A 17,654-nucleotide genomic window follows, 5' to 3' on the forward strand; every position below is an offset into this window, starting at 1 on the left:
TTGCTACTGCCTCCTTTGAAGTATTTTCAGAGAGCAATAAGGTTTCCTTTTCTCCAGGCTAAATAACCCCACCTCTCTCAGCCTCTCCTCATCAGACCTTTTTCTCCAGAATCTCCCCCAGCTCCATTGCCCTTCTCTGGACATGCTCCAGCACTTTAGTCTTTCTTGTAGTGAGTGCCCAGAACTGGATACAGGTTTCAAAGTGAGGCCTCATCAGTGCTGAGTGAAAGGGAATGATCACTGCCCCTGGCTCTTCTGTTCTTTTCCATTGGACAACTTTCCAGCTAGATTCTACCTGTATCTGAGGTTTTGAGAGTGAGGACACTGTGGCAGTGTACCACAGAAGTGAATTTGAAAGTTTGATTGAAATAAAAAAGTATGGGAAAAAAAAAAAGGTTTAGCAAAAAGGAAAAAAGAGTCAATGAGGAAACAGAGCAAATAGTACTTAAGGAGAAATACACATATTGGTCAGAATGAAAGCACAGGGATTTTTTGATCTGTTGCAGTCTACTTACCAGTTTACATTTTAGTAAATAACCTTTGGAAGGGGAAATGACCTGACACCAAGAATAGGAATGAAACAGGCTTCTGTTGGGGGTTGAATTGTTCCCCTTTTCTTTCAGTGGAATTTTCTCCCATTGTTATGCTAAGTAATTGTGGCTACACCTTAAAATTACAGATAATGTTCTCTCGAAGGGGGGTGGGTGGAGGGGGAGGGGGGTGGAACCAGAAAAGGAAAGGTGGGACGGGGGGTCTGGAGCGGGGCTCTCTCTCTCGCTTGGCTCGTGGAGTGGGAAGACAGCCTGGGCTCCGCTCTGGCATCTCCCCCTGCCATCCCAGCACTGAGATCCACGCTCCCTGCCGTTGGACATCACTCTGCTGCTCTCCCACCTCACCCTACTATCTCCGGACACTCTGCTGAGCACCACGACTGACACCATGAGGGGGGAGTCACTTTCCCATCCCCTCTCACCCCTGGGCCATTGCCACCATCACCCAGCCCTCTTCAACTGCGCGGGACCTGCCCTGCCCCCACAGCACCGGTAACTGAGAGCAGGGAGATGGCCTGTGGCCAAAAGGGACTGGAACTGAGTTATACTGTTCTGTCGTCAATTTTTATAGCTGTTGTTTTTTTCTGCCTTGTTGGATATCAGTAAAGAACTGTTACCCTTATCCCCATATCTCCTGCCTGAAGGCGTCTGATTTGGACCTAAAATAATTAAAAGGAAAGGGGCTCTTGCCTTTCCTTAGACCATACCTGTCTTGCAAACCAAGACAGTTTCTTAATCAGATTGTCTAGTTGCTTTTCCATAGATTCATGGGGGACCACCTCAGGCCTGGAAGATGCACAGACACACCCTGGTGGCAGGGGCTTGTGTCTGCCTCCTGCCCTGAGTCTGTGCTCACAGGGGCACTTCTTTGTTTTCCAGGTCAACATCACACCTTCCTGCCATGCCTCATTGACATGTTTCTTGCCACCTCTCCATCAGCAGAGTTCATCCATCAGGGTTAGGTCAGTGCAGGAAGGCTCACCCTCCTTCTTGTCCCAGGACATGCTTGCTGCAGGATGGGGGGCAGGATATGTTGCTGAGAGCTGAAGTGCCCCTGTTCCAGCTTCAGTTACTTCCCACCAAACTGGGAGAAACGCTCCTGCTGGCCCTTTCCATACCTCTCCACTGGAGAGGTAAAGAAAGGAAAGAGAAAAAGCAGAAATTAATTCCAGCTTGACTTCAGTGCACTCGTTAAGAGTGCTCCCTGCCTGCCAAATGAGAGCACCATGGAAACAGCAACAAGCAAATTAGTGAATTAGAAAACACTGATCTTTGCAATTTGTAGCTGTTGTCAAAAAGCCCCATACAAGGAAAAAACATACAAATTCAGAGGCACGCGACACAGATCTAATACAATTGCAGAGCTCCCTTGCCTGGCCAGAGAAGGATGCCAAATCACAGCCAAATGCAGGGATCTGAAGAACTGATTTCAGATGGGGGATTGTTTTTTTTCTCCACTCTGATGTGCTTTTGTTGCCATTGGATTCTTGCCATGAGAGGCCTTTGAAGGGAGAATTAAATCTCTACCTAACCAGTAGCTGAATTTATGGTGAAAATCATTGAATTATTCTCCATTCCAAATCACCCTGCTTTTACAAGTGCCAGGTTCTTGCTTAAATAGAAATATGAGCAAATTTCAGAAAAACACCTGAATAATTTGAGCCTCAGCTTAGGAAAGCAAGCACAAGTAATTTTAGTTTTTCATGAGGTTCTTGACTTTTTGCTATTTGGTTTTTTGAGGTTTTTTTGGTCTCCCAACAAAAGAGAGTTTTATTGGGAGATTCAACAAAAGATTAAAGATCACTTTTCTGGATGCTTAAGACATATCTTTTAAATGTGAAGACGGAAAGAACAAGCAGAAAACTCGAAATGTTTGGAAAAATATTCATGGACAGCCTAGCAAACAGCAGAGATGCCCCAAAAGAGACAGTTGATAACAGCTAAGAGTTGTGATGAAGGATGAACGCTGAGTTTTAGCTTTCTTGAACGAGCTGGGGGTGACACATCGAGAGGAAATGCCAGACAGACGGGCTGAAATTTCATTTGGACACAAGCAGAGGGGTCTGGAACAGAGATATTGATCTGAGGCTGGTTCATATAAAGACAGTAATTAACTTTGTACTTACAGATAAGTCAGGTTCATGAGCAAAGGGAAGGAACCCACAGGCAGACTGCTCTACAAAGCTCAAAGTGTAAGCTAATATTTTCCTTCCCTGTTTTCATCTCGCATGAAATAATGCGTGCACTTTCACATCACTTGCTTCAGTGATTTCTTCAACACAGAAATCAGATTTTCCACAGACCTGAGCCTTCAGAAGCAAGATACAATACTAAAATAGGGTACTGACAACAGCACACATTGTCAGAAAAGCAAGATATATTTCAGTTTTTGGAATCTAAAGGGTTATTGGCATATGTACAAACAGTGAGTTATGTATTAAATATTGCATGTGAGTGGAAAAACATTTTATATGACACTTTGAGGAAAGTAAGTCCCATTTGTGCACCTTAGTGAGAGACCTGGAGACTGAAACTACTAATCTTCCTTTTCACTCACCAGATGTAGACTTCAAGTTATTTCTGGAGCCTGTCAAGAGAGCTGGCTTAGATGACAGGGCTTAATTCCAACAAAGGACTTGTGTGGGCATGAAGAAGTTCTTTGACTCCTGTGGACACTCAGAAAATGAGCATCCATCACAAGACGGGGTCTGAAGTGCTCTGTGGTCAGCTCATCTTCACAGCTTCTTCAGCGAAATTCCCAATAGGACATGAAAAATGTGGGGTGACCCTTCATACTAACAGTAGGGCACCTTAACAATCAACCTGTTCTGGGATGTTTCAACACCCAGAATTTTGCTGCTTTCACTGGCCAAAATCAATCCTACAAAAGTCCTTTTTTGACAACTTCGAGATAAGACTGTCTTGAGTCTGGTGCTTGGAAATGCAGCCCAGTTGCAATACCTCTAAAAATCTGTGTTCTATCAGAAACAGGCACGTCGATGCTTGTTCTCATCATCTCTGTCAACGTCTGTCCACCTCATGCTTTTGCCAAAGCCCCAATAACCACCCACATGTAGCAGCCCTCAGCTGACTTTGGCAGCTGCAGTCCTCAGCAGCCACCTGTTGGTCAACACAAATGAATACTCTCATTGCTGTTAGCTTCTACACATCCCTTGTGGAGCCTCTCCCACCTGCAACATCTTCAGGTGAAGGCAACGCAGGTGCCCAGACCCCCTGGAGACGTACACAGCACATATGCACTGGCTGTTCTCCACTGGCACCACAGTGTCATTAATGTCCAAGGGAGACACTAAGGTTGTGAGATGGATAAGAGTGTAATGTGCACCTGTACAGACAGCTAAAAAAGGGAGATTCTACTGCTTGTGAATTTTTCAATGCAGGGCTGTATCTTTGGAAGACATCAGTTTTAGCAGATCCAAATTAAGCACATATTGCTAAATTAGTTTGCCATTAAGCACATTTTGCAGCAATCTTTATTAGATGTCTCTTCACTAAATGTAGCTACTTTCACTCAAGTACCAGAATTTTCCTCAGCTTCTTTGTCTCCCTTTTTCCTCTTCATTTGATGATTGACAGCTCAATGTACTGTAGGAATGTCGGAGGGTAAGAGATAACTGTCTGCTGCAGTCAGAAGGTTCACACTGCATAAAAATGTATTCTCTTCATTATTACCTATTTGACAGAGATTTAAGAGGGTTTTGCAGCTAAGGGCCACATATAAAAAGTCTACAGATCATTTCCAAAAGAAAAATTGCATGAAGTCTGGATAATTGACAGTGAGATATGCTCACCTACTTTAAGGAGTAGATGAAAGCACATCTGCAGAGTGCATCTCCACATCATGGGAAGGAAATTGAAATAGCTGATTACAAATTCTGGGGATTAATGTACTTCCACTGGAAAATGGGAAGTTGTTGAACTGAGAATCAGTAAAATCCCCAATGTTTGTTTGTTTCTCTGTTTATTTTACAATTACCAAAGGGAAAGGCACACGTTGTATCTGCAGCTATATGAAAAGGAAAATCTGCTGCTTTTGAGCTGCTACTGAGCACTGCTGGAGTTGCAGTTAGTTTTCCCACTGCTCCTACTTTCCCTGTGGATCCTGGGCACCAACCGGATCAGACATCCCTGGAGCCACATATTCCTTCCCAGAGACACTCCTGAGCATCTCCCAGCAAAGCAAGGGGGAAAGTGTGTCACTGGAGGCACAGCACATCTGCACCAGTGCCAGGGGTGAAACACAAACTTCTGTCCTGTTCTTCTCCTCTGTCCTCACCTTCCTACCCTGGTGCTGGGCCCAAATGCTTGCAATTTCATGGTGGACATGATCCCACGTGGCACAGCCTGACAATCAGTGCTTGGCTAGACAGCAATACAGCAGGGAAGAAGACCGGGAAGCTGGAAGTCCCATGAGGGTAGCTCAGGCAGATGGAAAAATTAATAACAGATCATAATTCACAAAGCACTCAGAGAAAGCCAGTTTTATATTCTTGCATATTGGTACATATTATGGGAATCCCATCAATCTCCTATTTAATTCATGACAGCTCTGTACCACTAGCCATCAGGAGCCTCATGTGCTCCCTATATAATCCAAATGTGCTGGTAGATGTCTTTGATGACCTGAAAGGTCAAAGAGATACTAACCCACAATGCAGTGGATCATCTTATATGTTACAGGAAAAAATAAAATTTTTGAATGGTCAGATGACAGATGCAAGAGGGGCTATCCACAAGCTTCTGAATTCAAGATGATCCCAGTGATACACATACCTTAGTCTGTGGGCTCCTTTGCAGGACTCCTGTATTTAGATAAAACACACCAAACACTGCTTGAATGCTCCATTAAACCAGGCTCACCTTTGCAAGGAGCTGTGCGAGGCCTGTATTACTTTAGCCTGTGAATGCTTTGCTTTTCGTGTTTGTTTTTGAATAGCACTGAAAAGATGTGCTTTCATCTTTGCTGTTTTGCAACATCAAAACAAAAATAACCACTATAAACAATATTATAAATAAATGCAGAAGAAAGTAGGCATGTCATTAGGAAATTTCCCCTCTTGCCTAAATGGCAATTATTCCACTCTAGAAATAATGCCTATGAACAGTATTTCCAATGTCTCCTTACCTTAGTGACTCTCTGATGCCAATGCAGCACAAGCCTCTCCTCTGTGGATGCACCACTCTCCTCCACAAGACATTTTCATAAGACTTGTAGGACACTTTGATACAAATACACGTGTCAGATATGACTGCTGCTGGCAAAGAATTTTTAGGTAGGTAGACACATCCTCTGAGTGCATGCTCACACAGGCTCATTTCCATAAGGAAATTGAGGAGGGCAAACCCTTGTGATAGGAGGCACTTGCAGCCAGACTGTGATGCCATCCCATCAACGTAGATATCTGAAAAAGCTTGCCCACTTGGAGAACGAGAACCAACAAAATGTGGAATAAAGGGGCAGAAAAAAGCTGAGAAGTCTGGATGAGCAATGATTCGGTTATTTGCTTTGGCACATGCAAGGAAATCCACAAACCTCCTTGTTCACAGCAATCCCAGTGCCTGCTTCAAAAGCAGTTTGCTTCCTAGACCCCAGCTAACCCATGTTCAAGGCAGAAACACGAATAGGTGGATTGGCTGCCTGATTCCCATATGCACAGATCTCCCTGTTGTCCTGACTGGCGAGAGCTCGTAGAGAAGAGGGGCAGGAATAGCTGTCAGAGATGACATCACTTGTCTCCCTCTCTGCCTTGCCATGCCAGTGACCTTTCCCCGCCTCAGCAAACAAACTGGAAAGGGAGCATCTCTTGGGGGTCTGGTAGTGGGAGCAGGACTGATGCAGCACAGCTGAGAGGCCACTGAACAGCAGGGAGGATGAGCACGAGGAGAGACATGGGCTGTCAGAGAGCAGCTGAACAGATGGAGTAGCGTGGATGCAGCTCCAGGAGCAGCAAGGGAGGCTGGGGAGCAGGTACTGCCTTGCACAAACGTGTGCAAGGGTTTACTTGCCTGGGACCTGGTGTTGTTCTGGTCATTTCTGACTGAAATAGGGGAAGCACACGAGGAATGAAAGAGGAAGAGAAAGAAGAGCATCTCTAGTGCAAAACTGTCACTGAGTAACTTGGGAGGTTTTGTCCTTAGACAGAGGATCCAATTCAGCTCCATCTCAAATCACAGGAAAAGCTCTCATGCTCTGCTCCTTGCTTAGCAAACTACAGCTCTACAGCTTGGTTTCAAATAATTCCATTCCTCAGTTTTTAGAAAATTCTCTTCACCTTGAAGTCAAGTCAGCAAGAGATATATTCAGGCCTTCTAAAAGTTTTACCCCACAACTCTGTTGCCTCAGGACAGACAAGCATCTACAAGGTCCACTAATCTAGTTTCTGTCTCACTCACCTGACCTATGTATTTCTGCCCAAGAATGCAATCCTGTCCTGCCCTTTCCTCCCTCAAAGATGTCCAAGCAGATAAAATGAGAGTAGTTCTTTTCTTGGTAGGACAAAGGCATATGTTTTCTGTAAGCCACAGTTGGGGGTTGGGTCTCTCAGTGGTATTTTCCCCATTGTAACGTTGAGAGGTTTGCGGGATACACCCTGGCTGGTGATGGGGGCGGGGAGGAAAGAGGAGGAACACCGTGAGATCAGGGGGGCAGCTGCCCTCTCTCGCTCATCTGGCTTGGAGAATCACGGTAGCTAGATATTCCGCTCTGCCATCCCGACGTGGGAGAACCGCCTTCCTTGGCTGTGGGATCCCGCAATCTCCCTGCTCGGACGCTCCCTCTCCTACGTCTCCTGCCAACTTCAGACATCTTTTTGGATCATCGGGATCTGTGAGTAGCGTTTTCCCTCCGGCCTTCCCATCTGGGACACAGACACCATTCACCGCAGCGTCCGTCCCGCCACATGGGATCATCGCATCTCTTCCCTGCTCACCGAGAGCTGGCAGGCAGCGCCAGAACAGTAACTGCACCACAGAGGAAAGGTGTCCGCAACCGGGAGAACTGTTTACTGCGTTTTCTGCTCTGTAGTTGTTGATCTTGCAGTTATTGTTGTTGTGTTTTGTTTTCCTTGTTACATATATATATATATATGTCAGTAAAGAACTGTTATTCCTAGCCCCCATATCTTCTCCCGAGAGCCCTTTAATTTCAAAATCATAGTAAAGTGGGGAGGGGTTTATATTCTCCTTTTCAAAAATGAGGCCCCTGTCTTTTTAGAAAATACCTGTCTTTCAAACCAAGACAGCCACCAAGACAGATAAAGTTGTCTAAAAAATCCCAACCACTCTAAATTTAATAAATGTTAGAGCATTGCTGACGTAGTGCTCAGCTGATGGATGGGGTGCTGAGAGTAACCCAAAAGTCAATGCCACTCTGAATACCATCTGCAGAATAAACTACCCATGTCATTGACATCAATAGGCAGCTGCATTAATGATAACACCTCGTTTAAATCAGGGCCAAGATTTAGTCAAGCAAGGGCAGAAAGGGAAATGAGAGACTGAAGCTGCTACAGTTTGAAGACAGAGCACAACTCAAAGGCCATGTAATGCAATGAAGCAGCACAATGGAATCAATCTCCTACCTTCATCCCAAATTCAGTAAAACTGAAATTATATAATCCCAAACTAATCTTGATGGAACTATTTCACTCAGGCAAAGGACTGCACTGATGCAGCTGTATTTGTTCCGTTATTGGAGCATATAATAAGTGTTTTGTGGAAACAACTTTGTCTTAAACAGGCTTGAGTACCCACTGAAACAGAGGGAAATTTGGCGTTTTCTCCATACCCATATTATTTTTTCTTCATCTGTCTTAACCTATAATTTGGTAAAAAAAGTAGAAAGACATTGAGTTAGTTCTCATATAAAGGAAATATGGAGACTTTTTTTTTTACATTCTTTCTCCATCATCTTTGCTGGATTTTTGTTCCATGGAGTGCTGTGGAGACAGTTACTTAATGTTTCCTCTGGATGGCCCTTGGTTCAGTGTCCAAATTAGATCCCTGATTTGGTTTCCCAAGGGTTTCAAATTTTTTGCATTTGAGAGAAATTCTTTGGGTGTCTAGTAGGAATGAGTGAAACCCAAATGCTATATAAAAACACACAGGTTAGAGGGGTGAAAGAGAGTCTCATGTTGTTAGAACAACAACCAACGTCTTGTCTGAGTCTGGATTGTTGCACACTGTTACCTACTCCTCCGGTTCTACAGCCCAAGTGGTTTTTGCTATCATTACAAAACAAAAGGGAATCTTGAACTTTAGAATTTGCCAGCTAATAAGAATAAAACCAGTGCTAAAGAAGAGTCCTACAGACTCAACAGAGAGTAGAGAGTAGGAGTTTAAGCCAATCAAGCAATAAATTAGGATGCATTAATGGGAGAGCATAAGCAGTTCACAATACTACTGAGCGTACAAAATTATCAGAGCACATGTCTGACCCAAGATCCATCTCTGGGGCTTTTCTGGATTGTTCCATTCACATACTACAAAAAAAAAGTTGGAATAAGATTAAATGAGTATCAGAAAATTCACTTAGGAGAGGAATAAAGAATACAAACACTAACAGATCAGTGCTCTCCATTGCCTAGATGACAGAAAAGTTTTGAGGAGTTACAAAATTATGTCAGTGTGAATGTGATGTTCTGTTTATCAGAAGCCTTCAAGTTTCATCAGGAAAACAGTTCATTAGAAATTCCTCTGCAGCTAGTACAACATGTCTGCATTGAATGACTCAAATGTTCTTCAAACTTACTAAAAATCTCCAATATAAGTATAGTGTGCCTGTAGTTGCAGTAGCAGACACAATAACAGTTATAAAAGTCCATGTGTTATCAGCTTCATGGCAATTATTAAAATGTTAGTATGGAGTGTTACTAGTAGTGTAATTCTGAGAGTATGATAGTTTTGAGTATTTTGTATTTTTAGAGAGCATTATATTCTACTTTTTGATAGACATCTGGATTACCACCATCAAAAAAATACACCAGCTAAAAATATCCCTGTATGTTAAATGGTAGTTGTTTTTAACCTTCTTTTTCTTGGTACCAGTATCAAATTTTCTTACTCCAGTCTTTGACAGTACAAACCTTCGCCTGATTTGTCATCCAGAGGAAGGATGTGGAGAGTGTCTAGCAGGCAGTTAAACAGTCCACATTCTAAAACACGCAGGTGCCAGGCACATTGTACACCAGGAAGTTTGCTTTGCCAGCTCATCCTTTCACCGTCTTTCCTTCTAGTTGTGGAGGGTAATCCAGGTCTCACTGCCTAACATCTGGGTACCTACCTCCACAGAGCAGCTTTCTTCTCTAACTCTGCTGGCTCCTGCCAGATGCCTCTGCTACTGGCAAGAAATCTCTCTGACTGTGGCTGGCACAACTGCTGTCTTGTGCATCTTTGACCTTCCCAGACAGTGCAGAACAGATGTCTATTTCTTATTTGTCCTTGGGCAATGAAACTAGTATGCAGTAACTTTCACTGGATGTCACTAATGTAACACCTCCCCAGTCAAGGAAGACTTCTGCATTATATAATTTCTGGGTTTTTCCAGTAAAATTTAGCAGGACTCACATGCAGATATTTTCATGCATTAGAGCTTACAAAATAAAATCCTGTTGTCATTCATTCTATCTTTCCTTTCAAAGGGAAAAATACAAGCAATAATCAGCTATGGGTAAAGGTAGAATGGATCGCTGTTCCTTGTAAAGAGCACTTTTTACTCTACATTCAGAATTCTGGCTGCTGCAGTTTCATTAAGGTTTGTAAACACCGGTGTTTTCAATGGAGGTATCTCCTCTGCCACCAGAAAAATGCATGCTTACTGCTCAAAGTCACAGGACATGGAGTCAAACACCTTCTTTGCTCTAGCTAGTTGTCTGGCAATCAGGAGCCACAGCATCCCATTGGAGCCTAGCACTTCTCATATACCTCAAATATACAATACTTATCCCCTCTCTGTAGACAGATCACAGGTAAGAGTAACACCACAGTCTGAGCAGCTTTCACATGTTAAGTCTCCTTGCCCCAGAGTTCAGCAAGCTCTGGAACAGGTCGATGCATATGCAGTGGGGCATCAGACATCTACGGTTTTTTTTTTTTTTTTTTTTTTTTGGAAGCACACTCATCCTCCATTACAAATTATCTCTAAGATATGAACATTGTGTATTTTACATTCATCACTCATCACTAGCCAATTAGATTAATAGAGACGAATTATATCAAACTCATTTCCACAACGTCTGTGGACACCATGGGGGCAAGTTTTACTCCTAAAATGTAAGCATTGGCACACCCAACACTGGAAAATCCAGAAAAGAATAAAAGTCCTGTGAATGGCAGCTACATGACAACTATTTAGACCAAGATATGAAGAGGAAATTGGATACAAATGAAGTTCCAGGAAACATTAATATGGGTGGGATACCTTGAAAGAGGAAAGATAAAGTGATGTGCCACAGTCTTTAAAATGCACTGAGTTGAAAGATTCACTGCTAGGAAAGACCAGTATGATCAGAGATGTGCTGCATTACCTTGTGTAACATAACTTGACAGTCTTTTGATGTATTTCAAAATTAGGAAGACCTATTCATCTGTGAGGCCAAAAAAGAAGGAGAAAAGAAAGGAAAAAAATCCTGCCTGGAGAGCTTTTTTTAAGTGGTTATATTTCAGAATGATGACAACTAATTATAGCAACTGCTCTTGTTATGAGTGACCTGTGCTCACAATATGAGGTACCTTGTTACTGGAGCAAGCCAGGGATATTAATTAAATCACCTCAACCTAAGTCCTCACACCTTCAAAGCACATCAGAATCTGACCCCTGGTTAGCTATGCAGCCATCCTGTCCCCACAGATTTCTAGTAGAAAGGACTTACTGCTGTAAAGGAAAACTGCTGCAGTAGTTAATCTCTGTGTGGGCCATCTGAGCCTAGAAAGCTGCAAAAGAATCCCTAACAAAAAGGAAGAGGTAATCAACACACCAAAGGCCTTACTTCAACTTACTGTCAGGGATAAACTTATGGTTGACTTTCTGATAAAGCACTAATGCTCAAGGACTGTCTGTATTCCTGACTTGCTCCTGTCTCCATAAATAAATTCATGTCACAGACTCATGTCACAGCTTGGTTAGCTGGCTACTCATAGACATTAAAGGAAACATAAAACTGTTAAGGGAGGGGTGAGACATCACTGTGAAAGGTGGACAAGAGAGATTTGTCTTGCATATTTGTTAAATGGTCATAGGAAAAAAATTTAAACAAGTTATCTTTTCTCTGGACAGAGGAGGAAAGTTGCGGCTACCTTTCAGTGAGCTAGGAAAATAGAATCCTGTCACAGCACGGTATGAGCACTCAAGCATTATGGAAGAAAAGAAATCCTTCAAAACGCCAAAATATAATTTTTCTTTGAGAAATATTGAAAAGGTTATTTAAAGGTTATTTATTCTTGGGTTTCTTTTTTCCCAAACAGAATTATTTTTGTCTCTGCTGCAATTTTTCTTCAGTCCAGTTTGACTTCCATTTTCATTCCATATGAATCTCCATTAAGCTCTAAGCTTTATTTTCTTATTCTAAGACGAATTAATGTAATCATGTTAGAGACCTGTAGCTTTTTGGCAAAAGAACTATGATAAAACTGAAGTAATTTGAATGCCATGTTACTGTATACCAAATTACTCTGCTAGTCTGCTATACAGACTTCTTTTTCTTTTTTTTTTTTTTACTGTTAGAGAAATTGCTAAGAAGCTTAATACACTGTTCAATATCTGTATTTAGTGATAAAATATTCAAATATGATGATGCAAACATGCACTACAAAAGTAGTTTCAAAGCTTTGATGGAGCACTTAAAAGACATTATGTGCAATGCAAAGGGTTAAAAACTACCAATTTGACACAAAAGGGGAACCAGTAGGCTTTTGTATTTATTGTGATGCACAACAAAGTAACATGTCTTTATTTTTAAAAGTCTGGGACTTATATGTTCAGAAAATGTTAGCAATGCTATTAACCCTGAAGGTTAAGAGAAAGATTTACTTGTCTGTAATGATTTATTGAGCTGACAAGACAGTGTACAAATGGGGCTAGGAAGTGCATAGGCAGAAAATCTTAAAGGAAATCATTGTGTCAGGGCGCTGAGCAGATATAGATCCTTTCAGTAATGAAGCAAGTATTCTAATTCATAAATCATGTTTGTCAGGAATAAATAAAAACAGAATCAAAGCTGGTACCTCCTTGTCTTTAGCAGGCACTGAGCAAAAAGGTTCTCTCCCTGGAGCACAACAGAGGAGGAAGCATTATTTGTTGACCTACTCCAACAAGGCATGTCTTTCTGCCATTTTCCACCTTTCCTGTTGAGTTTGTGCTGTATATTATCAATATAGGCTGTTGATGCCAAGGTCTCAGTTGTCACCTAAGTGCTCTTCTGTGATTTGGGTTTTAAGCAGCAAATTGTCAATGTCCCTCCAAGAGATGGACACTGCAGTAAAACCTGTCATTGACTTTAATAGCCCAGATGTCAGAGAGAAGTTTTCTCATGGCAGATGAGGCAATCTTTTAATTCTCCCCCTCCATACCGAAGCTGATGGGGTTGCATTCTTATTCTTCTGTCAAAGCTCCACACATAAGTTAGCCAGAGCCGTGTCCCAGGGGATGATAAACAACCATCAGCCTCTCACTGATGTTCACTGGATGGCATTACAGATGAGATATATCCAAGGATACTTTACTTCGGTTCAGCAAATTTCAACACTGGGACAAGAGCAATACTTGACATAATGCAAGAACTTACCAGAAATACTTCCCAGATACATACAGGATAAGCATGATTTGAGTGGCATACTCTTCATCTTGTATCTATAACATGGTACAGCCTAGGTCTTGGACCAGTGCTAGATCTTTCCCTGCCATTAAAAGAGAGCAGCTGACAAATGTCACTAGAAAAAAGAAAAATCATCTCTCCTAAGATTTATGATTTAAAATTTAGACAGCTATGTTTAGGCAGCTGTCTGGTTGCCCTCCATAGCTGACAAAGAATCATCTCCATAATGAAATTCATACCACTCCTTTTATGTAGTTCTGCCAGAGTCTTCTTCAAGAGTGCCTCCCTTTTACCTATGGGAAGGAAAAAAATTTACCCATCCTGTTTGAGATGATTTAACATAACAATGCAACTGTGCCCTTGAGCTATAGACACATTTTGTTTGCCTGAGACTGCTCACACTCTGCAAGTCTTCTTCAAACAAGAAGTGCAAACAATTATGCTGAAGCTATTAAATACAGAAGAATAAAGATACTGGGTCAGACCAGAAGTCTAGTTAACACAATATCCTAAATCTAACAATTCCCCCAGGAGGTGGTCAGGGACACATTTTTTTTATAAAACAGGATCACATAGTTTGATATTTCACTGATTTATCTAGCCACCATCTAGCATCATTTTCCTCAGCACAATCTTACCTCTTTATGTACCCCTTATTACACCAGAATTAAATCAGGGACATTTTGCTCAGATCATGTGCAGATTCTCCGTATATCAAATTCATCAAATGTACAGTTTCATGTCTATTTAGACAGATCATCAGTGCATTTACACATTCAGGTAGATTTAAATGTTGTGAGGATTTTTCTTAAAGCCTTTTTTTATGGAAGATTACTTCATTCATCTGCATTTCTGGCACAAAGCAAAGATTAAAAAGACTCCCTATATACCAGACTGCAGGGCTGTATCATGACCTCCCTATATTCAATATAACCAGCAGTGTGAAAATGGGAAACCATTCCTGACGGAAAATGGTCAAAAATGCAACTATCCAGCAGTGGACCTTAGTTTGGAGCAAACGTACTCAAAAACAAAGATGTTCACTGTGCATTAGTGTGTCAGATGGGCTCATGTTAGAGAAAATGAAGAAAAAAAATAAAAGCCATAAGACACAAAAGAGAGACAGGTTTGTGCCATCAGGAATAACCTTTTGTTTTGAACCCCCCACCTTCCCTGAACCTGCCACTCCTAGTAGAGGTGTGTCTTTAATACCATAATTTTGCAGGTTTGGGGCTCTATTTCTTGCACTGCAGTGTAAGAGAAGATTGAGAAAACTGAGACAATCCTCCCCTTCACTGAAGAATATCTTCACCATGACTCCTGTTATCTTTGGAACAGGTGTGAGTGAGGAGTCACAGAAAACACTGTGAGGATGTACAGATGCAGAAATAGCTTGAGCTGAAAGTGACAGTGCATTCTCAGAATATGAATATGTATAAAAATCCACAGGGTTTGCTGCATCACAGCAATGGCAACAAATAGCAGGAGCTGAACAATGAGAGCTACTAATGACTGGCACTTCTACAGGCGAGAGAGAGTAGACAGAAGAGAAATCAACTCCTTGTAGAGGTAAAGGTGGAGGTAGACGTGTTCTTAGCCTAGGCAGGAAATATTTGTGAATCAGGGCACTGCCTATGTGCTATTTCAGCTTGTTTCCTCCAGTAGCAGCAAGCCAGTTCACAGCCACCTATGATGCTCCCACAGATCATTTACAGAGCTGTTGACAGGAACACACACTGCACTTGTCCATGCAGAGCTGCTATGGGGAGCTGTATCTGTCACCCTTCTGCAAGGCACAGAGACACGCTCAGCATTTGCAGTGAGCATGTGAGGGAAGTAAGACTTTTATTAATTTTCTTTCTTCCTCAGGAACTTTCAGTATTTAACCAAGCCTCTGAAAACTGACCAGGAATAATGCTAGGAAGCAGAAATTTGTGCAGGGATGTACTGTGTTAATCCTGTCACTAATGTTTCACTTCCATTCTTACCAGCTGAGAATAATGAGCCAGAAAATTTTTTGACTATTCTAAGAAACTTTCCTTTCTCCAAGGGCACCAGCCACCCACTACTCCATCACTGTCTGTCACTGGCTATTCTGTTCCAAAGAACGCAGGTCAATTTGCAAGACTGACTTAGCCCAATTAAAAAATTTCACTCAGGCTTAAAGTTGTTAGAGTACTATACATTTCACTGGCATTTTAGAGAATAGTAAGCTGATTGAAGGGGTGAAAGAGAAAGATTTGACTGAAGCACAATAGTGTATCATTTCTACTTTTCTTACATTTCCTACAACACTTTGCATCTAGAGAACTTAAACTCCTTTCAGATATTAACAAATTATCTTTATTCATCCTAAATAATGTATCTTCCCATTTTGCAGAGGCATGAAAACATCAAATGAGTTTGCCTGATATCCCCTTCTGAAAGAGCTAGGAACAAACTTGGATTATCGCAGGTCTCAATCCCTTCCTTGGGCCACATGGAAGTATAGGGTCAACCCCTCTATATTACAAAAGATCAAAATTAATCCTTCCCTGCATGCAGGGTGGAAGATTCTTTTATTCCTTCTTGTCTACCTCACATGAAGAGATGAAGGAAGGATAGAAATTGCTCTGTCTAACCTCTAGGAAATAGGTTTAATCATGCTCAGACAAAAGTGGAACCAAAAAACTCTATACATCCAAGATATTTGTTATATTTCCTCATTTTTGCTCTTTCTTCTTCTGTAGAGCTTTCTGGAGCCTTCATCAGAGGAAGGTTGTACTGAATCAAGGTGGAAGATAATAATTCCCCATTTTTCCCCTGTATCTTTGTCATCCTTTGACACATGCAATGTTCTACATGTATATTTTTATGTCTTAATTAAGGTAGTTCTCCACAAATACATCCATATAAAACCACACACATGGAGATAAATTAACAAAACCACTAGCTAAAAAAAAAAAATCAAACCTCAAACAAACAAACAAAAACCAAAGGAAAAAAATTCCAAGAAAATATCCCTTTTTACTTTTTTAAACCACCACCTGAAATACCAAGTGATGCCTAGGAGAAACTGTGTTTTATATGTTTTGCACCTCTATTTTTCCCCAGAGCCTATGCTGGCTGGATCAAGCTACAGCTCCCAATGTTCTCTACAGTATCTCTTGCTGCTCTAAAGGGACTTAAGATGATAGCAATTACACAGCAGCTTTGGGAGCCAGAGAATAACTGTGGCACTGGGGAGGGGTTTGGAGCTATGATGGCTGTAATGTAGTGAAGCATAGAATTCCAGAAATGCTTTGAGTTTAGGCTGAAACGTTTCCATTTGGAAACAAGAAGTGCATGTGCTTGGTTTTAACTGTCAGTTGCTCCCATTTTTTTGAGTAAATAAAAGGCGCTGAAAGGCATACATGGAAGGTTTCAATCGAGCAGAGACAAAAATGTGCAACGAATCACTATTTTTTAATAATGTACTTTCAATAACTGTTCTACCAAAAAAAAAAAAGAAAGAAAGAAAAAAAAGAAAAAGACAAAATAAAAAGGCGACGGCAGGCTAGTACTTCTTTACAGGACCCTTCCACAAAGTGAAACTTCCTCCTCCCCACGGCATCCTGTTGCATCAGGAAACTTCAACTGCTGTCAGTTAAGAGTGACACAACTGTCAGGCTTAAGAAGGCAGAAGAGGAAGGTGTTTTCCTGAGTCTGATCCCTTCAGAGCTAGCTACTGCCTGAGCAAGCACCCAGTGCTCCCACGGCTAATCCCTAGGAACATGAATCGTGCCTGTGAAGTTTTACCCAGAGAGTTTGTTGATGGTGCCCTTTCATTGCAGCTTGAGGGGAAATGCCATCACACTGCCCTCCAGGCATTGTTAAACTCATCTATTGATCTTCTAGAGGGATGTTGTACCAGTAACATATATATCTGTTATTATTGCACAGTTGAGGCAAGTTTACAAGCAATCCATCAAATTGCTAGCTTTCATGCCAAACTCATATTAATTATTTACTGACAGTTTAGTAGCAGCATTTTCTATGAAGTGATAAAAACACCTGATGTATACAGGGTTTGTCTGTGAGAATTTGTAAGAATTCTTCAAATTCTAGTTTTGGAAAAATGATGTTGCCATACTAAGGCTTCAGTATTTATAAAAAATTAATTCAAATAATATTAAATTGAAATTTAGCTTATTTTAGGCAATGCAATGGCCCTTCTGTCCTTCCAATATATTAATCAGAGCTGATGTTAACTGAGAAACTTACTGGAAAGGAAGACAAAATTCAAGGTTTTGAA

General features: G+C 41.5%; 1 protein-coding gene across 15 annotated transcripts in view; it reads right to left on the reverse strand.

Annotated features, from left to right (window-relative positions):
* LOC148225207 (uncharacterized) overlaps nt 1-17,654 on the reverse strand; it is a 109,028-nt gene that overhangs the window by 66,691 nt on the left and 24,683 nt on the right. For 9 of the 15 annotated variants that reach the window (XR_015804499.1, XR_015804486.1, XR_015804511.1 and 6 more), the window contains one exon: nt 1,534-1,676. The exons of the other annotated variants lie outside the window; for them this stretch is intronic. Coding sequence is in view for 6 of the 9 variants with exons in the window: in XM_088167185.1 (XP_088023311.1) it covers nt 1,534-1,676 (143 nt within the window). In the remaining 3 variants the exon portion in view is untranslated. The remainder of the gene's footprint in view (nt 1-1,533; nt 1,677-17,654) is intronic. 15 annotated transcript variants of the gene reach the window in all.

This window comes from Sturnus vulgaris, chromosome 1 (assembly GCF_052056855.1).
Source record: "Sturnus vulgaris isolate bStuVul1 chromosome 1, bStuVul1.hap1, whole genome shotgun sequence".
NCBI classification, from domain to species: domain Eukaryota; kingdom Metazoa; phylum Chordata; class Aves; order Passeriformes; family Sturnidae; genus Sturnus; species Sturnus vulgaris.